We start from the raw sequence: 27,263 nt of genomic DNA on the forward strand, positions 1-27,263 counted from the left end.
ATTCCAAGTGCTTGTCAGGGTGGGGGGTCCCCAGTTCAAATATGATTATATTGGGGGGTCACGGCCTGAAAAGGTTGAGAACCCCTGACGTACAGTGTGGCAGGTTCAGATACACTACAAACCCCCACAACGCGCCGCAATACAACGAGTTGTGAGCTTGTAGATCGGCTAAATTCAAATAGCCGATGTAAATTAGGTTTAAAATGGTTAAACAGATTTTTAGACTATATGAACACACTTTGCTGGGGACCGCCTGGAACCCCCTCAAGGACCCCTGGTGGTCCCCGGACCCCACTTAGAGAAGCTCTGCCCTGCAGGGCAGCCATGCCGGGCCAGAGGGGGCCTCCTTTCAGAAAACAAGGTCGCTGCATTCCTCTCTTCCTTCCTTTCCTCTGCTTTCAGCTGCCGCCAGGGCTTTTGGCATCAACAGGGGCGAGTTATGTAAGATCTATTAATACTGTCACCCCCCACCCCCCCCCCCCCCCTCCCTCCGCCGCCCCACCATCACCACCACCACCACCACCCACCACCTTCTCCCTCTCCCTCTCTCTCTCTCTCTCACCCTTCTACTGACAGCTCGCTGAGTGACAGAGCTGTAGCTGTGATTATTGGAGGGCTGGTGTAGCAGCACGACTACGCCACCAACCAGCTGGCAAGCACGGAGAACCCTGTATGTCTGCATGCGGGTACGACCAGACACACAGATAGGCGCTTGGGGTAGGGCTGGGCGATATGACTTCAAATCAATATATATAAATATAAATATAACATTATTTCATATGAACTTTTCCCTCGATAACGATTAATGAACGACTACAAAAGAAAAAAAGAAAAAAACAGATTTACAAGCTCACAACGTGCCGCCATGCTACATGTTGTGAGCTTGTAGATTGGCTATTTTTGCACGCCAACATTGTACGACGAAGTATGATACAGGGTTAAGTTGTTAATCAGACTAATCGATTTGTCCATTATGAAAAATCCATCTACCTCGTTGATATACAATATATAAGAAATAAATAAAAAAATATATAAAAAAAACCTGCTTCTTGATTATTCGATCAACCTACATGAGCAGGTAGTCGCCAATTGGTTCCAAATGATGAGTTTTGAGATATTTTTGGTTAATTGCCCAGCCCTAGTTTGGGGTGAATGCCACCATGGGATGAGATCCTGGATGCATCTGTCATCCACATGAAACCCACGCATGCACCCAGCCGAGCTTTGCATGGATTTTTCTGATTAACTGAAAAGGCCTATTTCAAGCAAGTTTTCATGTGGTTAAAAAAAAAAGAAATAGAAATACACGAACAGGACTGATAGGAAAAACATGGCAGCAGCCTTCCTGTTTGACAGTGATCAGAAACCCCCCTCTAACCACCACTCACTGTCAGGAAGAGGATGAAGAGAATGCTTACGCTGATGACGGCAAAAGGGCAAGGCCTCGTATTGCATTGCAAAGACTATCGAAAGAGATTTCCAGGAGGTGTCTGAAAAGTGAACCCGAAACGAGAGGCGGTGGGCGGATAAATCAAAACCCCGCTGAACGGCTGACGGTGGCAGAGCATAACAGCGTGCTTACTGAGTAAGAGCCATGGCACCTGTTTGCTTGTTAGGGTTAAAGGGGGCACTGGGAGGGGAATCTTTTTTAAGAGCTCCTTTGGATAGATCAGTGTACTCTGTGTGTGTGTTTATGTGTGCACGTGTGTTTATGTGCGTGCGTGCGTGCGTGCGTGCGTGCGTGCGTGCGTGCAAGAGTTCAATAGAAAGGTATTTGTCAACGAATACAAAAGTCCTGCTCTCTTTGAAGAAGCTAAACTTGAAAGATATCACAAGATGACCATGCCCATATAAAAGGTTGGGCTTTATGCAGACAGTGGATTTAGCCTGCCTTATAACTTCTTTTGTACATTTACATTTTAACTGTGTTCAACACACACACACATCACTTATTCTGGACACTGGATGCTACGTTGTGTAATCAACGTGACAGTAGAGTGCCTGACTTATTTTCACAGATTTTAATCGCTAGCAAAGTTACTTGATATTAATTTAATTTCGTAAAGGAATCTTCAGCGCTGTTCATTGTGTGTATGTCTGCTCTCTGCATCAGCGAGCTAGTCACACCGGGAACTGCTATAAAGCTCTGTTTTTGCGATGTCACGCATGCTGTAGCGGCGTGAGCTGTGAATGGTCTACTTTACTTTTACAGACAAATCCAGTTCTATATGGCTTGGCCTTCGGCCATGCTATAAAAACAGAGCTTAAGAGAAAAGCAAAATCAGAACATTGTCTGGCGAGGCCAGTAGGCCACTAAATAAAGCTCTACAGGAGAGTATTCTGGGTTACTAGCCTGCAGCCATCGCTGCCCACTATACTACTGCTGCTGTAGTGTTTGTATCAGCTTCCAACACAGCCAGACAGTGTGGGCAGCACAATCTAACTGACAATCTCACATCTCCTCTGCTGGCTGGCCCACAGTAAGAACCAGGGGGAAGGGAGATTAGACATGAAACATGAAACATTCAAAGACACAAAATGATGCTTTGTAAACCAATTTTCACAATTTGGGATTGTATGTGAAAACACAGTCACAGCAATTATGTTTCAAATACAATACAGCAATGTAATAATCTCACACACACACACACACACACACACACACACACACACACACACACACACACACACACACACACACACACACACACACACACACACACACACACACACACACACACACACACACACACACACACACACACGTCTTTCTTATCTTATCTAGTTAAGAGTTAAAAAAAAGAAAAATATTTGTTTTTATTTGAAAATCTTTGCAGACGATTTGACCTGTGCTCCAGTATGCAGTACCACGGGAAAGCCCCTAACTGGCTACCAGTGAACATCCCTAGAGAGGGAGGACACGCTGGCCTATTCAGAGACCTATTCTCACACAGCATGCAGGGAGCAGGCTGGCATAAAGCCGCCATGCCAGAGGTGTGACCTCGCCCACTTCCTGCTGTGTAACTAAAGCCTGATTTATACTTGGTTCCGTGCTGGTGTCGTGCATCGAACATATCCGATCTACAAGCTCACATCACATTGCAATTTGAGCATTTTCAGCTTGTCAATCAGCTATTTTTCTGTGCGTGACACGGCCCACAACCAAGTATAAATCCGGCGTAACTCTCTTCCTGCGGGCTGCCAAGTCCAAATAATCCTCGCTCCTCGTCTTCCCTTCCTCCCCTTGCCCTCATGCAGCCTTTCCCAGAAAATGTGTTGGCTTGGCTACGGTTCTGGATTACCTCAAAAAACAAACAAACAAAGTGTTTGGAGAAATCTGTGGACATGTTTTTGTCCTGCTTTTCATTTGGACAACAAGAACCCCTCTGTCCTCCAACAAGGCATGCAGCCCAGTGTTACGTAAGAGGGAGAAATGTGATGCGTCTGCTGATATGTTTTAAATTCACCCTGGACCATACATGATCCCGCAACAAAGCATGCTTGTGCCCAGAGGAGAGGAAAAACACCTCACCGAAACATTACAACGAACGGCTTTGAAGTGCTGCATCCTCCTCCCTTAAGCTGGCCAAATAATAAACTACCCTGGCTATAAAGCTTCCTCCCACCCAGTTATCTCCCTTAAAATCACAAATAGGAATTAGAAGTCCAAGGATACTGAGGAATTATGATCAATAACAATATAAATCCTGTCACCCAGGCAAATACTTGTATAGCACAATCACTATGACTAATAGCACTAGTTTCCCCATCTAAATACTCTCTCACACTCCATTGTGAGAAACATTATGAACAAAAAAATACAAAAAGTTTAGTATCCCTTGCCTGGGCTTGGCAACCTCAAAAGACAAAGGTGCCGTTGTGATAACTGAATGGGATGTGCGAAAAGGAACAAAAACAACCACACCCAGTAGTATTTACTTGCCAGGCTTCCATCAGCACTGGCCACAAAGTTAGAACTCTCACCTGACCTTCAGAGGTCAATCAGCAGCACACACAGTACACTAGTGGATGTAATTCTCATGGACCCAGAGGACTACTGATGGTTGTACTGTCCAGTGGTTCTCAAACTTTTTGATTTCAAAGACCCTCATAACAATGGATCAATGTACATCAATGCACAAACGGAATAATGGATCAATGTACAAATGGAACCAAACCGGCCCATTTGGTTCCATTTGTACACTCTCAGAGTTACAGACCAGTAAGGGTACACACTTGATATGCATTAGACCACAGACCCCCATTTCATACTATTTATTTTATCTCTGAGATATCTCCAATCCAAAAACACCAGTGTACAAATGGAACCAAAAATGGTGATGCACTTGGTTCCATATGAACAGTATACTCCTACAGACGCGCAAGGGTCCATTTGGTTCCCAACTATGAATCATTTAGCTGGGGACCCCTCAAGGACCCCTGGGGGTCCCAAGACCCCAGTTTGAGAAGCGGTGCCCCAGGGCCTGTGTGTGTGTGTGTGTGTGTGTGTGGGGGGGGGGTAGGGGGCTTTGCTTGTAAAGCGTGACCCAGTTAAGGAGTCCAGGTGGAATGTCAGGAGTCACAGTGCTCTAGGCATTACTCACACAGGCAGGCAGCCTCTTATGTAACAGACATCATGTGAGTGCCTTTGTGTACACTGTCTGTGGGAAGCCAGGTAGCAGCACTATGCAAATACTGTAGGAGCCTATTATGCAAGGCACCTGTTTATGCAAGAACACACACAAGCAAGCCCACATGCACACAAAGCAGCACATGAATCAGCACACGCACGTACAACACAGACACACGCATGTTTACAAGCCCACACATTCACATATCGTTGCTGTCGGACAGAAACTTTGCATGTCCATATCGTCAAACTACAGTGTCACACAACAGTGGCAAAAATAGCCGATCTACAATCTCACAACGCGTTTCAACTTGACGTGTTGTGAGCTTGTAGATGTATTTTTGCTTTTGAAAGTGGTTAAGTGTGTCTGTGGGTTTTTCATACATATCTACCAATGAAAAGTATTAACAAGAGCTTGTGACTCAATAATATACATTGGATCGATTGGAAAACACAGGTCCTTTTTCCATTTTCTGAAAAGTAACATTTTTGCACATACAAGGTTTCCACCTAACAGCGACGATATCCATACCACCCACACACACACACACACACACACACGCTAAGCTGGGATAATGAAATTGCCCTGCAATCAGCATAGACTGCTACCCTCTCAACCTCGCTGTGAGGTTAGCAAAGATTGGCGTTGCTGTAGCAACCTCGGGCTGGCAGCGGGGAGGCGATGACGTACACGGCTGCAGAGTTTGGTCCTCTCCCAGCCCCGTGAGCCAACCAACCACAATTCCTGTTCCTCTCACACTCCGTCTACCACCCAAACTCACTCTGCCTTTCTCTGGGAAGCTTTTCTACCTGTGGGACACAACTCAGTGTATCACTAAGTTATTGTTTTCTAATTAGGTAATCCTGGATAAGTTCATTTGAGCCTTTTTTGCACTCGCCACCCCCCCCTAGAGTAATGACCTAAACTCTTCATTACATTTTTGTTTATATCCCACTCATGCCTTCCTGAAGGGACTGTCTTTTCCCCTGATGACACCCCCCTCCCTTCCCACACTCACGCACAAACGTACCTGTATGGCAGTGTTCCCGCCCTCCAGCAGTGCAATGGCCAATAGGATGCTCTCCTGGAAGATGCGGTCACTAGTGGCATTCATGATGAGGTCAATGACTAAGTCAGAGGCGCCTTCCTTATCCAGGTGGCACTGGACCTCTGCCAGGCTGAGATCACCTCGCCCTCCCACTCCGGAGCTGACAACTATATGGACACAGAGCAGGAGTTGATAGACATTATCGTGTGCATGAGAGAAAAATTGCACATGGTTTGGCAAATAACAATATTATGCTAGTTAGTGTGCATTGCAGTAATGTTTCTTTTAGAAAATGTGACACTATTGGAAATCGGATTCTGAACCATTTTCATTATCAATTAATTTGTGGATTATTTTACTGGCTTAGTTGATTACTAGTACATTCAATTAATGTACACCATAAAACAATGCCAAAAAAAAGTAAATAAAGTACAAAATGATACCTAACGCTAATTACAAGTTACATCTTCAAATTGCTTAATATGTTTACCTAGCAATCAAACACATAACATAACCTTTTATAATATGGAACAAAAGCAAGCATTGCAATTTTGGTGAAGTCGTAAAAGAGAACATATTAGAAATATTTAACATGGCACATCACAATAAACTATTACCGTATTTCATTGCTAAAATGTTATTTAATTTCCTTTATTTTCAGTCAATTGACTAATGGATTATTGACCCTATCAGACATGCAGCATTAACATGGCACAGCACAGCATTCTGTGGCTGGGTGAACAGGTGCATTCATGACCCATTCCAGTCAGGAGCACTGCTCTCTGGTCGCCTGGCAACAGCACGGCCTCCGTTAGGCTGAGCAGACGGCTTATATCGTTGCTGTCGGGCAGAAAACTCGTATCTCCATGTTTCAACTTTTCATGGGTTTCTTTTCGTGTATGAATGCCCTATTTCATCATACAAGAGTGTTCCACAAAAGAAGTGAAAATAGCAGATCTACAAGCTCACAACGTGTCGAGACTCGAGATGCAACGTGTTGTGAGCCATTATTAAAAAAAAACGGTTTTGGACATACAAGGTTTCCGCCCAACAGCAACGATATGCTCAGGGACAGAGCCGGCGGTCTAAGTGCTTCAATGAGGACACGGCCACGGTGGCCAACAAGAACATATTATTTTCTCCGTCCTGAAAACCACGGGAGGTGAACAATGAGTCACATCATTGATTGAAGTCCGTGAACGGCTCCATGAAATTAATAAAATGCCAGTTATGACGCATTGAATTAGTCAACGTTTCAAATGAGAGGGGGACAGAGAGCCAAGTGGAAAGAAACACGCGGATATAAACAAATGTACCTTAGTAGACCAGTGGTTCCGAAACCTTTTAGCTCGAGACACAAAAGAGATATTTGATGTCTCCGCGGGACTCAAACTAGTGAAAATAGCAGATCTACAAGCTGAAGATTGTAGATCTGCTATTTTCACGACTTCTCAAACGTTTTTTTTTTAATGTATGAAGTTTTTTTGAATCTTTTGAAATGTACTTGTAGGAACCAAACAAAAAAGGGGATATTTACTCGTGACCCATAAAAAGGTTTATATACTGCTGTAGATCCTTTTAGGATGTCTTGTTTTATTTAGTCAGTCATAAGCCCCAGCAGCAGATCATACACGACGGACGTTTCGGCCCGCAGGCCTTCCTCAGCTCAGAGCAAATTCCACTTATTTTGTTTCACAATTTTGGAAAACCCGCCTGTGCGAGTTCCTAGAGAACCCATAAATAAAGACAGACTCAGAAAAAAAACACAGGTGTATCAACTTGAAACACCTGTCAGTGTAATAAAAGTACAGAAATAATGTTTTAAAGATGCAAATAAGGGGTTATGCCTCTCTATTACTGTGTATATAGTACTTTGGGTTATTTAAACTGTGCCTTTGTTCTTTGTATACAATTTTGTAATAAAAAAAATAATATCTGAGTCTGTCTTTATACAAGGGTTCTCTAGGAACTCGCACAGATGGGTTTTTCCAAAATTGTGAAACAGAAGAAGTGGAATACTGTCATGTGATGTTATTTTTTCATTTTCATTTTTTTCATTTCTTGTTTTGACCCTCTTGTGGATAAAAAGTGTTTGCAGTATGATATGACAACCGGATATATGTTTTACCACTTTGTGCGAGGCACCTAGGTCCCCTTTATAAGTGACACTTATGTCTGTAAGTGTTTCACTCACGCTGAGGAAGGCCTGCGGACCAAAACGTCCGTCGTGTATGATATGCTCCTGGGGCTTATGAACAAAAAATCCTAAAAGGACCAAAGTGAGAGCTGGTAATATTTTCTAAGATACTATTTCTGCCAGAACCGTGCACCCGATACACGTGAACTGTGAACTATTCGTCTGATGAGTGCCCGCCTCTCTCTTTTTCAAACACTGCTGTAGACCCACAACAGAAAAGCAAGCAAATAATAGTAAGACACACCTGTAGGGGCCTTTCCCTGGGGTCCAGGGGTGAGTGGAACATTGCTAAAAGTTGTGACACTGTCTCTTCTCCCGCCAGGTTTGAAGTTCCCATAGTAGCGATTGACCAGAATCTGCCGGAGGGCTTCTCCCTATCAGAGATAGCGGACATTGGGAGCTACATACTCAATAACGCTGATCATGACAAAGGAGCATACTGTAGTTAGAGGCTAACATCAATGTTATTGAGCCACTGTCGTACAAGGTTACAAAAGGTTATGGAAAACTGCTGATATTCTGTTTAGAGTTATGCAAGCGAAAGCGAGAAGAGGCTCACATGGCTACAACAAGTATTTACAAAATAATGGTAAATAAGACACAAATGTCCTCTACTTCTCTTATATCACAGATGGTAATACTGTATGTGGCATGATCTATTGTTCCTCCCTCTGTTCCAACTAATACTGCCCTCGGAGTGACCTAAGTCAAAGCAGAAGAGGAACACGTCATCTTATTGTATTTTACGCACTGACCCCAAGCCCTATTGAGTAGGTCTGTTCAAAGACCGCACTCCCATAATTCCCAGTTTAACAAGCAGACTGGACCCATGATGGCTTGGTCACTCATCTGAACGGTTCAATACCGAGACTTGAAAAGCATCGGTTTTCCTGTCAGCTGTATGTCACGTGACAATACACTCTTATCGGTGGTCTGTTAGTAAGCAAAAGTGGTCGAGCGGCCATGCCAGGGAAGTGTGACTGGGAGGGCTCCAGGGATTGTGTGCGTGTGGTTAAGGGGGAGGCCAGAGCAGACCAATCCAAAGACAGGTTGCTCGGTGCAGTACCTACCCTCCTTTGGTCCTCCAGTTGCTTCTGGGGTTGGTTAGGATCAAGCTCCTTAAAGGTGAGGTAAGGTTAGCAGAAAGCAAAAAAATAAAAAAAGAATCAAATGAAAAGGGGAGGGTGTTAATACAGTGCATGTTAGTGTCTCTTTCATGCAAGCAGGAAATTGGGATAGGTTACATAATGCAGGTAATGGAGGAGGTACTCGTGTCAGGGTTGTCTAGGGTTATATAGTATACCATATGTATGTATATACTGTATATATACACACACACATATATATTTAAATATTATATACACACATACAGTATATACACACAAACATGTATATATATCGTATATAAAGTAGTGACATGCATTAAGTAGTGATAAAAAACAAAACAAAGAAAAAACACTAATTACATAAGAGAATGATAGGCTGCCAGCAGGGAGAAATACAAGCCATGAGAGAGTGAGTAAGAGGAAGAGAAAAGAAAAGAAAAGAAAATGGAGCCCTATCCAGGTTACATAATGGAGCCAGTACGCTACTGACACACTATAAGCCCCGATGTTCCAATCTGCCATGGAAAAACACCTCTCCATGGCTCCAAAAACCCATGCTGACAGATGGTCAGGAAACTGGGCTCCGTTCCAAAACCATGGGGAGGATAGGAGGGTGAATGGAGGAATGGAGGAACGATGGATGAATGGAAGAAGGGGAGGATAAAAACAGACGTCAATATGTAGTCGATTTGCAAGTCGTGTGTGTGTGTGTGCGCGTGCGTGTGTGCGTACGTGTAGGTGTGCATGTGCGGTGTGTGTGTGTGTGTGTGTGTGTGTGTGTGTGTGTGTGTCTCACACATTTTTGGCAAGGCCCAAAATAGAGGAAAGTTCTAGATAAGCGAGTGATGACTAAGATGGGGCACAAGGGTAATGGAATGAAACTATAGGAGGCGGCATGATCAGCGATCAGCAACAGACCATATTGGTGTGCAGAGGGCCAATATGGCTGTTGAACACACCTCAGTGGGGACCTCAGGCTCAGGTGGCGGTGCCAGCTGATTGGAAATAAAAAGTTACTGTTAGTTGAGGTTTTTAGATGGCAGGTTAGTCATGTTGTCACTGACGTTGTCTCTAAAGGTACAACTGATTACATCTGTGTACTGTACATATATTCTTGTAGACCAGCGTTTCCCAAACACTGAGTCGGGACCCATTTTTTGGTTGCGGAACAATTTTTTATGGGTTGTGAGTATTATCTTTTATTGTTTCAAGGATTTTCAGTTCCAAAAAAATCCATTAATTGAAAAAAAAATCTTTAGAAGAAATAGTGACACTAGCAGGTTCCACGGAGACAATACAATTATCTTTTGGGTTTCCGTCGAAAACGTTTGGGAACAGACAGCCGTTTAAGCACATAACTTTTTGATGGATCTGGCCTGGCTACAGTTCACCCGGTTACCAGTCATGTGCCTGACAGTAATAAAAGCGCATGATCCAAAAAGCCAAGGGCAGTGACAAAGAGGACAACAAATGTGTTATTATCTGATGTCTTGGTTATACTGCCATGCTTAGTGCTTATTAACTTTGGTTTCATATAATGAAAGATACTGTGCCCTAGCATTCATGTGCATTCATGTGCAGTACTAAAACACATTGTGAACGTTGAGCATTATTAACCACTTAAACCCTATTATATACAGTTGACCAGAGCCCCCCAGGGGTCTACTGTATACAAGGCCCCCCTCCTCATTCTGACAACACTAAATAACTTTGCCGAAAATAGCCAGTCTACAAGCTCACAACCAAGCCCCCAGGACCACGGAAGATTATTGAAGTCATAGAAGCCTGGTGGCCAAATCTGGTCTAGCAAGTCTTCCGCATTTTGGACACTATACAGCGCATGCTTCTATCGTCTGAAACCGTAGTGCGCAAAATTTGGTGCCCAAATGCGGAAGTAGAGTGTACTGTACTTCCATGGCTTCATGTGCTGGTAAATAACCTTAGTTGAAATGAATAGGTGCTCACAACACAATTTTGTTTGGGAATCTGCACATTTTACATTTGGGTAATTATTTACACAATACAGTATCAACATTTAACTAAATATATAGTTTGATGTCATTTAGCACAACATTTGGGGGAAAAGTGCTATTAAAGAAGACAAACAGTGCCCCATAGTATTCATATAATGTTTAGGCTAAAGGAAACATCAATGGATGTTGACCAACACTGATGCAAAATGTCAGTTAAATCCTCAGTGTTTGTTTAACTCTGAGGGTGCAAAAGTGGACCGATAGATTATTACTGTGCAGCATTATACCCAAACCATGGGGAACCTTAAAACCAAACAAATTCTAACATGCAAGTTTCAAATCAGAAAAACATGCATTGAAATTCAGGCTCAAGCTCATTTAAAAGCTCATGCAAACAACGTCATGCAAGTTGGATTATCATAGAAGACACCCCATAGATTAAAAGAATATTAAGACACAAAGGTGCATTGCGTTTGATATTAGTGTTTGATGCTACAATGGATGGAGAGACATTTCCAGCGATTACAACTTATTACCGAGCCTTGAAATAAGACCAAATCTACGATGGGGATCATCTACCTCTACAGTATAACACAGTCACGATAGCTCAGGTTGAGTAACTGTGTGACTGGACAGGAATCTCCCCTTTATCAGGTCTCTGTTTAAGTCAACACGTTGATTTCCACAGAAAAATACGTAACGCACACAAACAAGACTGGAGTCTTCTTGTAATTCAATTTGAATGTTCAAGGTAACCAAGGAGCTTTGAAGTGTGACTTAAGTGGTAAAGCATGATAATCATCATCTTCCTATTCTGACCTAATTTCCAACCTTAATCTATGGAAACCACCCAATGCACCCATGCTTCTCTTATGTATAAAATGTTGCATCAGCTCACAATCCAGCTGGACCCCATTAACGGAAACATGGTTTCCACGTGCCATTTCTAACACACTGGATTGACGCAACGCACAAGAGCATATGGAAAACGGGAGGTTGTTGGAAGTTATCTGCCCAACGTTGCCAAACGTGAGGCCGTCTCACAGCAGTAGCAACCAGCAATAACCAAAAAGCATTTTCCTCTTCTGAATTTCCACTTCTCTTGGTGTCAGGCCAGGGCCTCAGAGATGTGATCAAGTCAACTGTGCTCGAGTCCCATGTCAGTCTCAAGTCTTGAGGCATAAGCCTGAAGTAAAGTCCAAAAGCTACCAAGTCAAGTCCAAGTAAATTTTTTTCTAGTCTCAAGTCTAAATGTACAAAAACAAGTCAAGTCATGAGTCGAGACCAGTACCAATTTAATATCTTAAGAATCTTCTTTGGTATGCATGCGACAGCACCATTTTCACAACATATTTCCCAGTCAGGAAGTTAGAAACCATTTCAAGTAATCAAAGTTCAAGGCCAAGTCTCTAGAAATTCCCTTCATACATCAAGTAAAGTCTCAAGTAAATAAAATTGTGACTTGAGTTAGACTTGAGTCCAGGAGGTCAGTGTAACTTGACACCCCACATGAAGGCTGCGTGTGGGGTGTCAGCAGCAGTCACTCCTTCCTTCTGCTTTGGATTACATAACCTGGCTCCCCTAGTGAGAATACCCGTGACCGTCACCAGCACCCTGGGATCCCCTGTTCATTCTCTGTTCATCCAAACACACACACACACACACACACCGAAATGTGTTACAACAATGATTCCAGAAAATGAAAAATGCATGAGAGGTCCCAGTGCCACGATGGCACAGTGCCAGGGAGGCAGGCAGAACATAATAAAGTCTTTAGAGAGAAGGACAGAGTATTGGCTTATTTAGTTCTGTTCTGACAGCAAGACAAGAGCATGCACATATGGGGCAGGGACTCAAACGGTTAACAGGTGCTTGTAAGGGGCAAGTGAACCCCCACCACACACACACACAAACTCCAATTCACCCCACCTTTTTCTGGCTCGCTCTCTTGCCAACACTGCCCGGGGCAAGGCGTGGCACTACCAGCGTCTCCCGGTAAACAGCCCCACTGCACTTTTATTAGCAATTACCACTGAAGGTCACACATCAGTAGAGAGTCTGAAATTCCAGGGTGGAAAAAAAAGAAAGAAAGAAAAAAACAGAAAAAAAACAGGAGTGCTGCTTCTTATGTAAGCACCGCTTGAGAACTGGCTGGAGTCCAAGAATCGTGCAGCACTGAGGTAGAGAAAGTGGGACACCGCTGCACGGGCCAGTGGAACGTCTCCAGCACCCCCTGTTGGCTGGGAAGAATAACATCAGCCCCTGCATTGCCTCACGTCACCCACAGGAGCAGACGAGGGGATACATGAGGACAAACAGAGACAGACTGAGGCAAACTGGCAGAGCCCCAGATGGGTGTGGCAGTGCCTGGGTGAGTTGTAGCCTGGCACGAACAGAAAACACTGTGGAGGGAAGGGGGAAAGCGTGGCAAAAAAAAACCAGAAAACGAATGAAGCTGGAACAAGCTACGGGAAACGAAAACACAAAGAAAAAGGCACAGATGTGATCGGGAAATGAGAAACTGTAGAATCTGGAGACCTAAAACAGGTGCTCCAAAAAATAAATAAATAAATGCCTGTTTGAAAAGGAAAGCAGAGAAATGGACTGTAAACAAGAGAGTAATAAAGTGGAAAGCAAACGCTGCCAGGGCAAAATGACAGGAGACAACGCGAGAGAAAAGGACTGTGGGAGAGAGCAACAGAAAGTTGGGGAGAATGTGTCAGGGCAGGTGACGGTAGTAGAGTCTGGATAATGAGGAGATTGTGATCAGCTGGCACAGACACAAACGCAGAGACATGCTTACACAGGCAGCAAGTAGACGCACATGTGGACTGCCACACTCTCCCTGCATAGAAATCATCTTGTTGCTTACATAATCCCAACAAGGAACTTATTGTCATCCTAAAGCTATATTATCTCGGCGGACTCTGTTACATCACCGCTATATACGACACAGCTATCATCCTATTCTGACCCTCCAACCCCGAGCAGGCTCTTTTTTTTCTGACAGAGGCAACACATGCACACACAGGGGATAGCACATGAAAGCCTCACTGGGGATGTTACAGCACGATCAAGCTTAACACAGGAGCTCTAGTGGGCGGGTGAAGGCTTGCTTTACAGTTATCCAGTTTCTATTTTTGGAATAAAGAAATTTAAAAAAGCTCTAAGGGGGAATGCCGTTCCACATTGTCACACACACACACACACACACACACACACACACACACACACAGGGCATCTGGGGTGAGGAGCAACCACAGGCATGCCAGGGTCCATCCAACAGTAGTAGAACTGAGCTGACAGACTGCATGCTGTCCCTGAGAGACTGGGGAACGGCGTGGGATGGACAGCAGCTTGGCAGAGGCTCTCTCCTGTAGCGGCAGGCCAGAAGAGCAGAAGCATCAGGCTAAACACTGGGGTTATATAAAAGCTATCGCAGCAGCCCTTCTGCAGCTAACTGCAGCCGAGGGAACATCGGGGCTTTGGCCTTGTTGCCTGCCTGCATACGTGTCTGTCTGCCTGACTAGCTGGCTGGGACAGAGTGTACCACCGGGGGGCCCTCTTGGGCGCAGGCACGTGCAGAAAAAAATAGAATCGGCAGGGTACAGTGTGCTGCTGTGTTTGTGAGTGAGTGAGTGAGAGAGACAGACAGACAGACAGACAGACAGAGGGTGCGTCAGCGGAGGTGTGAGCATGTGTGCATTCTTAAACACTGCTTATGGGAGGGGCAGCTGAAGCCACAAAGCATTCTCTGACTTCAGCGGTCTGTTTCTGTGGAAAGGATGCAGCTGGGGACTTCCATCACTAGGATACGGCATGAAGGGAGTGAGGTTAAGAGGGAGGGAGAGAGAGAGATAGGGAGCTAGGGGGAGAGGGAGGGGTGGGTGCATGTGACTTCTTGGCAACAGTGGAAATACCCTTTCCAACTGCTTCTCTCTTTCCCTAACTGATACCACTGTTTACCTCACTTTCACTCACTCCCTTGATTGAGCTCTGTTCTGTGTTTACCTCACTTTTACTCGCTCCCTTGACTGACTCACTGTTCTTCTGCACCAAATACATTATTTACTTCCAGTTGTGCATAAATCACAGAAGCAAACAGAGAGCACTAACTTTAGCTGCACTTAGTTGGCTGCAGTAAAGCGTATAGAAAATGGACATACAGAACAAATCCAAACTACATTCTGACATACCATGTCATTCTATGCTGTGGATAACACATTGCGCAATGCTTGGACTGATAATGGAACTAATCAAGTTATGCAACCTCCGGGAATTGTAAACACTTTTGATTACGGTAGGTATCACCTGACATCTGTCATCAGTCAAAATGTGGTCAGATCACCTTTCACTCATAAACCAGGGAGGGGGGCATATCATGCCATATCTACTTCCTCTGGGCCACAGGCCATTGCCACCCACACACACTTACTTACAAGGCACACGTAAAGTATGTTGGCTGCCAGACACACGTCCACCTCCAATGGTGTACATTTCGGGCTGTATTCGGTTTCTGGTGCTAAATATACAGGATTGCTCGTGCTATATTATATTATATAGTACATTCTGCTCTTGCAGTAATGGCAAAGGGCTCAGGAGAACAGCATTCCCTGTCTGCCATCCATCAAAAAGGGGCTGATTCACAATCATACAAACACGCACCCCCCCCCCCGGCCCCACCAGACACACACACGCTTAAGGCATGCTCCCCTCCCAACCAGCCCTCATGTTGACAGACAATCCTGCAGTAAACGTAAATGTCAAACGAGCTCCACCTATCCATGGTCAGATCAGTGCCCACTTCCAGAATATGGCAATATCAAAAAAAAATCATACATGTCTTAAGATAACGTGATAAGTCACATTCTATAGGGTCTAAGCCTTAGAATGCAAATGAAAACTAGATTCTGACAAGACACAACCATTTACATTTTGTATTTTTGTTTCATACTTTTATATTGTATAGTGTATGCAGTGCCCTATAAACAACACCAAATATGAACTAATATTTGCCAAAATGGACAGGTTAGAAACATAAATTCTGAGGTTGATATATGGAAATAATATCTGTGTGTGCATGTGTGTTTCATGGAATTTTGATAAAAAGAAAAAAGTACAGGTAGCACAAAAAGCACCCCACCTATCTAACATGACTTTGTAATGACGTTTGCTTTGCAATACATACTATTCAGTCGAAAAGGATTCCTAATCTGCAAGATAGGACATGATTTTTTGTTTGTCCAATAACTAATTTCTTTCTTCACTTATACAGTGTACTGCAACATAACGTGCTGACAGTGCACATTATGCACATTATAAACCTGCATGCGGACAGCTGAGAAAGACCGACAATTTACATTTCAGCCAAGCACAACAATATACTCTAGTTAGACATGCTACAATAATACTGTACAACAAGGAGAGTAATGTTACACAGTAAATTCCTGAGTGTTATTTTAACTCTGAGTGCAAAAGTGGACCCCTGGATTTTACTGTGTAGGGAAAACTCATACAGGCATACTACGAAGACATGGGTTCAAGCTAGGGGTGTGCCGATATATCATCCCCGCGATACTGTATATCGCGATACGTTTTTGTGACGATATGTATCGTTTTGGCATTTTTGAAAGGGGAAGGGAACTGGTTGGAATAACGTGTTCCTTCCACGCGCTACGTCCTACCGGGGAAACTCCCCCCTGTCAGGTGACAAGAAGGTCAGTTGGCTCTCATGCATTGAAGGAGCTATGAGCTCGGCCCTGGGCTCCCTAGGCTGGTGGGGGGAGTGTAGCTCCCAGGATCACTTAGAAAATTGCCACCGGGTGAGAAAATTGGCACCGGGTGAAAAAAAGGGTTACAAAATCGGACACACACACACACACACACCCACACCCTAACCCTAACCCGGGATAATTTAAAAAATGGAAAAAATAAAAAAAAACAGAAGTATTTGTTTGCATTTGCTTTTCCCCCCCCCCATATAGTTTCATAATAAAAAAGTGCCATATATCGTATCGGTATCGTGAGCCCAATATCGTGTATCGTATCGTGAAATTACACCCCTAGTTCAAGCCATTGAAAGATGTACAGCCTGATTTATACTTTGTTGCGCACCGGTGTCACGCACCGATAATAGCCGATCTACAATCTCACAACGTGTCGCAGTGCGATGTGTTCTGAGCTTGTAGATCTGCTATTGTTGGTGCCTGACACCAGTGTGCAACTAAGTATAAATCAAGCCTACGTGTAGCTAGGCGGCCTGTTTGCAGCACAGGCACATCTAGGCCACTAGAGGCAGACATACGTAAATCAAACGTATACACCACGACAGTAATAAGGAAAATGATCAACCTCAGCCACATCCATTTCATCATCAAAGGCAATCAGCTGGAAGAGAAAAGTATAGGGGGCAGAGTTAGTAAAGCTACGTAAGCAATATAGCTTGGTTGGTCAGTCAGAAATGTTAGTGAAGTTAGTGAATTGCAATCACAGAATCTTAAAGTACCAAATCAGAAGTACTGTTAAGCCAAGATTCTTGTAAAGCATCAAACATAATTGTGCTTGGATGTTTTCTACCATGTAGTGTATGTAACCACCCATATAAATGTATGTACAATGTGGACTGATACTTCTTACCATTTCCTGCTGTTCACCTGCACAGTTAAGATGTAATGCTGCTACCTTGAACTTGTTAGTAAAGCTCATGAAATGGATCTATGGTATCCTTAACATACTTTCATCGAAATTCTTAATACATAATAAGGGAACAATACGGTATAATTTCCAAAGTAATCAAGCCATTTAGAGACTTCATTACCAAAAAGGCGATTCAGGTTTACAATGACTCTACCCACCCTCTTCACCCTTCATTTCAGCTGTTACCATCAGGCAGGAGGCTTAGAGTACCGTTAGCAAAACATTTAAAAAATAACCCTATTACCCAATCCCTACAGCCCATGATCACTGTTGCTGTTATGGGAATGTTATATACAAATTATATTCTATTTTATTGCATTTGTGTATGTTATGTATTAGTTGTGTTTTTATTGTTTGTATACTGGATGCCAGTGTGCCAAAGGCAAGTTTCCATTTTTTAATGGACAATAAAGTTGTCCATTTGAAGGTAAATAAATTACACATTTCTAAAATACAATGAATAAAAACATAGAATTGTTGGCTGGCATAATTTGGTGCCCACAAACTGGTGTTATGGATTGAGGCTTTAAAACACTGCTAGAAAACAAAATGATATTCATCTGACATTAGTACAGTGGGTCACCGACAGGCCATGATATGGTGTGTAAAATGGTGTGTGAATGGTGTTAGTGTTAAGGACGTTGGACCATGCTCACAGCATGTTAATAGTCTGTACTGATATTCACAATTTCCATTTTTTCACGTTCAGGAGGGGAGCAATGAGGGAATATATTTTTCTAAAAAGGTGACTAGAGTACTAATACCATTGTTATTGTTGGAAACAATGCACACAGAACACTGAAACACTGCCCAGGTTGGAGGAACTCATAAGCAACCCCATCGAATAACAGACTAAAGAGCTGTCCACACCAAGAAAGATACTTATAACAATAACTATATATATAGAATAATGTATTAAAAATCATTCTAACTCAAGTGGATGGTGGAGTCCAGACAACAACAACATTTATAACAATGACAGTGATGAAAGATATGGTTGGGATCACTTTCAGAGCAATATGAGAAACGATACAAATACTGGCAGTCAAATCAAAATCCATCCAAATTTGAAGGTCGTCACGTTCAACACCACTCAGTTTCATGGCAGATGACATCGCAGAGAAACTCATCCAAAAATACAACATTCATTTGATAAGGACATCTGGGATGCAATACCATCAAATTGATGTTCATACAAAAGTATGAATGAAATGTGTCTTCAAAAGACGACAACTCTTGGAGTCTTGGATTATCCTAACTAATCCTATCCTAATTTGTAACTAATTTTGTGAACTCATACCCTTCTGGTTTTCTTTTTCTTTCTCTGTGCTATGTAGGCTAAAGCAGTAATCAGTCCGGGTATCCATTTTGGGGGTCCGACACAGCTTGGCGCCACTGTTTACAGAACGTTATCATTCATCAGTGTGGCTGCTCACATCATTATCGTTATAGTTATAATTTTTTGTGTGGACCGACCTTAAACGACAATATAACTGTATTTCCTTGCAGTCTGCCATAAAGGCCTCAAGGCTCATCTAGGAGAAATTCACCTTTTGCATTATTTGAACCCTATTGACCCATTGTTTATACCCCCTCAGCCTTATTTTAATATGAATATCGTCAGATAGTACACATGGATGATGCAGGACAATAACAGGATGTACCTTCTGACCATATCCTCGGTCTTTGGTCATCATTTCCCTGAGGGTCTGCAATACTTTGATACAGAGACGCTCCTCATTCTCCTCCAGTAACTGCTTGGTGTGTTTGATCAGCCTGTGCAAGGAAGAGAAAAAAAGGAAAGTTAATGGGTTTTTTTTTTCTTTTTTTTTCTAGGCTCGATCTACAATGGGATGGGGGAAGGTGCCTGTGTTATTAATTGTATAATCGTCCAACCAGTGCTCCCCTGCAGTTGGTGCCCTATGCCTACAGACACGCCTGGTGACAGCAGAGCTACCATTGAGAGAAAAGTAGTTAAGCTAAGCTAAAGCTTAGGATATTATTATTATATATTATTATACTATTATTATACCACCTGCATCGGGCTAATGTGAACATACCAGACCAGCGAGGTGACGCATTTACGCACTGTTGTTGCACTATTTCGCCAGCGACCGGACAGTATTTTAGCGCTGTTACTTGCAATAGTCTGGTCTTTTTGCAATTTTTTACCAGGCGTTTGGTGCCCCTCCAAGCTTGGTGCCCTGGTCTGCAGCTCCTAAAACCTGTGCATTAAGCCGGGCCTGACCATGAAACGTCAACAAAACTATACAAATATAATACCCTATTTCTGCTGCTGGGGCTTGGTTAATGTGAGTATCTTTGGTCCAAACTACCCAGATACTGTATGTGATGGAATAAATAACCTAACCATTTAAGATCTGCTAGATTTTGAAAATAGCACCACACACACGACTGGAAACCATGTTAGATTCATTGAAAACACACTTTCTTGGTTTTGGTGACTGATATTATCCTTCTAATACGTGAGGGGAACGTGTTTTTTCAATTACTTTTTTCATTTTTTTGTGAAAATGAAAAAAGTTAAATAATAATAATAATAATAAAATAAAATAAATGAAAAAAGTAATTGGAAAAACACAGCCCCATCACGTATTAGAAGGACAATATTAGTCACCAGAACCAAGGATGGGTTTTTAATGAATCTAACATGGTTTATAAAAAAAATTGAAAAAAAAGTTTGAAGTTGCAATGGGTTTGTATAAGAAGGGGGCGTGTCTGATAAAATGAATATAAGATGTCTAAATACTGAATCAAGCAACTTAAAAACTGTCTGGGGTGCTTACAAAAGCCAGAGTAGACATTAAAATGATTCAAACATGTTTGAAAGTGAAATCCCCACAAAGCTTCTCCCCAATATTGGATGATGGAATTACTAAAGATGGAAGACAATTATACTTTTATACATGTATATGTCAAAAAGCTCAGACACATTCTACTGTACAGTATGTACATTATCCATTTGTAACTCAGAAATTGTACAAATGTTAAATTAACACAGAGGAACACTGTGTACTAGTACCTTCCTATTCCCAGTATTCCCACTTTTGTGTCTGTTCATCACCCTCACCAAATGCCTAGGGATGATTTTCAACTGTACTATTTGTTCTAGAACCTAACAATAGTTTCAGGCTACAAATGCAGTCATGGATCCCACTGTCTCTGAAGCCAATGAAACGTGCACTCCTATTTGCAATGTAGCATTGCAATGTAGCTCATTGTTATACAGTTCTTCCCAGGAACTGCACAATGTCATCCAGTTCTTCTCTGGAACTGCACAGTGTCAAGTGTCTTGAATGAGTCAGAGGAGCAGTTGTAGCAGAGTACAGTAGATTCACGTGCTACTCCACACCTTAATCCACCATGGCAGCCTTGAGTAGAAGGCTAATCCCCATAGTGACGCGACAACACCTGCGTAAAGTAGCCAGCTGGGACCTCCTGTAATCCAATATTAGCTCTTATCAGCCACAACACGACTCAACAAAGGTTTTGTGCGAGTGTGTGCTTACTGTACTCTGCATGTGTTAAACATGTGCAAGCCATGTCCTGGATCACCAATAAGACCTGTACAGTACAGGCACGCCCTGCTCATTTACTGCACATGTATCTAGATAGATGGGTTCAAACTGACAACAATAACTGTTTACTGGGCACCAAACAAAAAAGCCTTGTTGAATACACTGTACATAGGACCACAATGTAAAATGCGTTATCCTTTCAGCATTATTGTATAACTGTACTGTACATCTGTACACAATGGAAACAAGCCCTCAGGGCTTTTTGTGTCATCCTTTTAGCATTATTTGTATAACTGTACATCTGTACATTTTGCAAACTGTTAAAGTTTGCAAAACGAGAAAGTTAAAAGTATTCAATCAATCAATCAAAGCTTGGCTAGGTACTCATAATGTTATTATTGTGAGATGACGGCTATCGTATTTCAGCGATTTTTTAGTAAAAAGTAAAAGTAGCAATACCACAATATAAAAACACTCTGTTACGAGTAAAAGGCCTGTATTCAAAATGTTACTTGAGTAAAGCCCAATGCATACTACATCAGAACAGGCTAAGTTTGTTCGGTTCGGCTGGTTACAGACTACAACCAGTGGTGTGGCCAGGATTGACATTTTGGGTGGGCAAAATTGCGCGGGCAAAATGTTGAGAAATACAAGAAAAAGAGACGTGAATAAAATAGAAATAGGCTACAATATGCAACTATCATCAATGTATGGTTCTCATTACAAAGATTATCACAACCGGTAGGCCTCTTGCAGATACAAATGATTCATTCTCAAAGAAGCACAGTAGGTTAGAGAAAGCATTACGGGCAGACAAATGCCAACGTGACGTTCCTGCACAAATCATTGAGTCATTTCAAAATTTCGATTACAACAGCAGACAAAGTTAACAAATCAAATAAGGTTCAAACATGTGCAACCACGTCCTCCTCCATCGATTATATCTAGGGATACTACAGCATGAGACAATGGGGCTTGCACTTGAAAATGTCTATAATTTAATAGTAGTTCAAACATTCAGTTAAATCTCTCTCTAATGCTAGGAGACATAGAACTTTTTTTGGTGACTCTGTTTGTGTAGCCTACTAAGGTACTTATTGTTGAGGGCGTGAATTTCCCCCCGTAGTCATCTTTTGTTAAGCAATGGAAGATTAATCACAGCCGCTCTAAACGGAAATGTCTTTCGTCTGTCTTTCAGCAGCGGGCAAGGGCTCAACTGGCTGGGCAGCTGCCCGCGTTGCCCAGCGCTAACTACGCTTCTGACTATAACGTGACGTCATTTCAGAGCTTCGAGTGGGCGGTCTCTTTCTCTTTCTTCGGAAAATTCTGCGCCTCCGAGATGTTGTGACTCTGATTGGTCAGAAGTTGGTCAGATGTTCAAGATGGGCGTGATACATTTAGTTTTATTTCCCCATTCAGCCCAGCTTCCTTCTGTCAGCAGTGAAACGACTGAAAAGCAGCGATGGTTTGGAACTTCCAGGAGGTATAAACACCTCTGAAATCTCTCTCTAGTGACCATTCATAAACACAACCTATCGCTAGAAAGGGCAAAACCTCCATACCTCCTTCACAAATTCCCCACTGTGCGTCGTGGTATCCAGGTATTAAAACCATTGGTTCTAGCAGTGCTGGCTGTAGTGGCTCAATAGAGCAAGCCTACTGGTGGAATATGCAGCTACCTTCAAAGTATCAAAATGTACTTACTTACAGTACCAAAGTAAAGTAATAAAAAATAAATAAATATGTGCAACGTTTTTTCGAAAATCTATCTATCGATCTACAAGCTCTCAACGCGTCGCGGTGCTTGTAGATCAACCATTTTCGAATACCCAAAGTTTTCAAATAACTGTAAAGGAGTACAAAGTACATTTGCCTCTGAGATGTAGTGGAGTAGAAGTATATAGTATCAAGAAATGGAAATACTCAAGTAGCGCAAATGTACACTCGACATTGTACTTACTTACAGTACTTGAGTAAATCAACTTAGATACTTTCCACCACTGTTGTATTTAGATTCTGCTAGCTACTTTACAAGATAATTATTACCAACCGACAGCTGACTGGATTATGTTCTTGGCCTGTTTCCCAGCCACATCAGTGCATTCGGATAACATAATCTACTGTATACAGTAGGTAACAACACAGGTGACACGTCTGACACTTATATTATAATTATATTATGCTGATGATCAACTATCAACTATTTTGTTTAGATCCACAATAAAACAAAAATAATCCCAGTGACCATAATATTCCAACTAGCCTATTTAGCAAGGAGGAAGAGGTCTTTAACACAGGTTGTGGGTAGCTCTGGCTTACTTTGAAATGAATCCTCCACTCTCGCACTTCCTGCGAGCCTCTGTGTTCTCAGGGAAGAGCAGCTCTGGACGATGGAGAACATCAACCAACACGGACAGCTCAGCTTGGACCAGAGGCCTCAGCCGGTCCTCCAGAGCTGACACAATGTCCTTTTAAAAACAGAGATAGAAATGACAGCTTCAATTTGCTGTATATTAGTGAAGTACAGTACTGTATATATATATATGGATTTTAAGAATGAGAGCTTTGTTTAGCTTCTCCGACCTGCTGAGAATGCGGAAAGCTCTCGTCCTTAAAATCTACTAAAAAACGTAAACTTAATACGGAAATGCTCAGAATATTTCTAGCTTGTTGGAAATATAATGAAAATATTGTACAGAGATGTCAATTATATAAGCTAATTTAGATTCATTATTAAATTGTCTTAGTACAGTATTTTATGCTTTTAAATGCCTTTTAGGTCTGTGAAGGCCTTTCAGGAGTCATGTACCCTATGTATACTGTACAGTAGGTCAGAGACTCTGAAGTAAACTGAGTCATCTTTCACAAGTAGTCAGGTTGCGTAAGTTTTAGTTTTCAGGAATTGACCAGCATCCATTTCCATTGTATTATCTTTCATCACTTTATTTACTGAAACTATGCACTCCCACAGCATGCTCCAATTGTCACGAATAGGACCATGTGTGAAACAGTGTTGCATTTAAGAGACGTGCAGACATTCAGGATTATGCTGTGTCACTTACAGTACCAAGCACTTACTCATGCATCCTGTAGAGATAAGTAGCTGAAGAGGTCATGCCCTCATGTTTTATATTGTTTACCCCAGTGGTTCTCAACTTTTTCTGGATCAGGGCCCACTTGAAAAAATCTCAAAAGTGTTCACGGCCCACCCATCTGACCACTTAACCCATTAAGACCTGAGGCGATTCTTAGAAAAAATCTAAATCCTAACAGTTTTTTGAAAAAAAATAAAAAAAACAATTTCAAGATTTTTCAAAAATAGCAGATATAAATTTAAAGTGACACAGATGCGTTCAGATGGGTGGGCCTCGCGCATTTTTAGAGCAATTGATTTTTAATGTTCAATCAATTGATTGCGTTCTGGCTTGGATCAATGTAACTAACTCAGTATTCCTATTTATTGGTATTCAGGATCACAATGAAAACACATATTTCAAGGTTTTAAAGAAAAACAATGCCATGATGTCACTTTTATTTTACATATAGTTTTTATATTAATGTTGTTATATTATCATTAAAATCGTAGTGATTCACCACTTATTTGGGGGCCCACCTGCAATACCCTCACGGCCCACCAGTTGTCCCCGGCCCACAGGTTGAGAACCACTGGTTTACCCAACTGATAGTACTGGTGTTTTATCAGTAATTGAATAACCAGTATTGATCACCGCAACAATTTTTTACCAGTAGTGTGTAGGCATGTAACGATTTATCGTAAATCGATTAAAAATGATTCAAACTGGTGACAATTTAAATTGATTTAATAAAAAATGTAACGCGATGCAAACAGCATAGGGTGTGTAAAAAAAATAGAAGAAAATACAGGATATTTGTAAGAGAATTGATAAAAAAATAGATTTTTTCAGTCATTTGCTACTGTATTGAAAAGAGGATTAGAGAAAACACAGCATTGTAAAAAAAAAAAAAGTGAAAGAAGAAAATACTGGATTTGTGTAAGAGAAAAAAAAATTGTCTGGAAAATGATTGTGTTTAAAAAAATCGTATCGTGAACCTAGTATCGTGATTCGAATCGTATCGTGGGTTGAGTGAATCGTTACATGCCTAGTAGTGTGTACACATCCAATGCTGACCTGTAGCCTCTCTATGATGTTGCGGTAATCCTTGGACGTGGTCACGCCAGAGTCTCGTCTGGGTGTGTTCTTGGCGGACAGCCTCCAGCTCAGAATGCTCTTCTGTACGACATTATTGGACTTGACGAACAGGTTGTTCACCTGGCTGTCCAGGTCCACTGGAATGGCAATGGCTCTGCACTTAGCTGGGGTGATCGGAAGGAAAGAGAAGGGTTTCTTTTTAGGTCATGGCGCTTGAACCGGCAGTATCACCTCCCACGATGCACTGCAGGAACAGAGCTAGAGGCAACCTAACTCCATGTGGAACGTTAGAATTGTTGTGTTTAGGCATAGGTACTTTATGAGGTTAAATGGTTATGACTAGGTTAGAGGTTAGAGGTTGTTACAGTAAGTGTATATGTAATGATCTGGGAGGGTGGTTAGCGATAAGATTGTTTGACCTCAAACTCGCACGTTCTGAGCTCGTGGAAATTGGGTTCAGGAGCCATGACCTTCTTCTTATACTATAGCATGTGTCATAATGACTTATTTGTTCGTATCAAAAATCTTCCTGAAGAGACTCATGCCAGGGGTGAGTGTGCTGTACCATGTCTTACCCACGTCTGACAGCACTTTAATGCAGGCCTCCACCGAGGCCTTCTGAACAGCGTTGAGCCAGGTGCAGTGGTAGACCCTGAACACCCCCTGCAGCAGCTGAACAAACACTGGCTGGCGGGTCTACGAGATGGAGAACAAGACAAAGATGAGGAGAGAGGCAATGAGACTAATCAAGCCAAATAGTGACAATCAAAATCTTTCAACTTTCTGGATTTGATTGATTTTTTATTGAATAAATTGATATACATTGATTTTGAAACATAAAAAAAAACATTGTGATGTTGATTCTGATCGTGCTCATTCATTCCCAACAAAGCATGGGACACCTCTGATTCATCGCTACCACTGTGACCCAAGACTCTCTATCATCCCTATTATAGCACAATAAATACCTCAGATATCTTCCCAAAAATGGAAGCCTGTCGAGGGAGAAAGAAGGTTGTGACATTATCATATTACACGAGGAGAATTCTCATGAAGTGGGAAGGATTACAGAAGAACTGAGCGATTCAAATGGAACCATTTACTAAAACTATCATAATACAGTAGCTATAGTTCTAAATCTATGGATGATGCCCAGATGGAAAAGTAATGGGCTACAGCAGGGGTTCCCAAACTCTTCCACGCCAAAGACCCCCAAATAGCCATAGCCTGTGGACCCCAAATTGCAAAATGGCATTGAAAAAACGATAATAGCAAAAATAGGCAATCAACAAGTGTAGATTGCTATTTTCAAAAACAAAACAAAAACAACAAGTTTGAGACTTGTGATTCAAATTTGAACATATTTACAGTGTGTGTGTAACACACACACACACACACACACACACACACACACACACATTTTCTCTCCTTTATTTTCCTTTTTTCCCTCTCTTTTCCAATTGGCCCCCTGGTGACCCCCACTTTGACAACCTATGGGCTGCAGGACACTACTGGGCTACAGGACACAGCAGGACACTAAGGGTTTTAAGACACCAACCTACAAAATGTGACCATGTTGCATCAGCCTCTGTGCAACTCACCCACAGACGTGGGAGCAGCAGGTCTGTGTGCTGCTGATGAGGCTCTATTCTAGCGAAAACAACATTTCCTAACAATCTGCTGTCTGCCAGTAAAGAATACTTCTAGGGAAGAGGAAACTAACATGGCTGTATTCTTACTTACATAGATATGACGTGCCAGCTACCCAAAAGAACATGTTGCAACAAGAAACGTCATTTTTTTTGTAACAGCGTTTGTCCATGTGACATTTTTTATTTACTAATACATTACAAATATATAGATTCCTAATGTCAATCAAATAAATGTGCAAATGTTTCTTA

The 27,263-nt window shown here is 42.1% G+C and overlaps 1 protein-coding gene across 10 annotated transcripts in view; it reads right to left on the minus strand.

Moving 5' to 3' along the window:
- The window catches only part of itpr1b (inositol 1,4,5-trisphosphate receptor, type 1b), a 117,679-nt gene that overhangs the window by 47,751 nt on the left and 42,665 nt on the right, over positions 1–27,263 (minus strand). For 6 of the 10 annotated variants that reach the window (XM_080424462.1, XM_080424466.1, XM_080424463.1 and 3 more), the window contains 7 exons: positions 26,331–26,357; positions 25,938–26,058; positions 25,342–25,526; positions 23,510–23,658; positions 19,316–19,427; positions 8,121–8,250; positions 5,662–5,846 (listed from right to left, as the gene is read on the minus strand). In XM_080424462.1, coding sequence (XP_080280588.1) covers positions 5,662–5,846; positions 8,121–8,250; positions 19,316–19,427; positions 23,510–23,658; positions 25,342–25,526; positions 25,938–26,058; positions 26,331–26,357 — 909 coding nt within the window. The remainder of the gene's footprint in view (positions 1–5,661; positions 5,847–8,120; positions 8,251–19,315; positions 19,428–23,509; positions 23,659–25,341; positions 25,527–25,937; positions 26,059–26,330; positions 26,358–27,263) is intronic. The other 4 variants (XM_080424461.1, XM_080424465.1, XM_080424467.1 and 1 more) reach the window with 1 other exon arrangement.

This window comes from Gymnoscopelus braueri (genome assembly GCF_963280865.1).
Source record: "Gymnoscopelus braueri genome assembly, chromosome: 3".
Lineage (NCBI taxonomy): Eukaryota > Metazoa > Chordata > Actinopteri > Myctophiformes > Myctophidae > Gymnoscopelus > Gymnoscopelus braueri.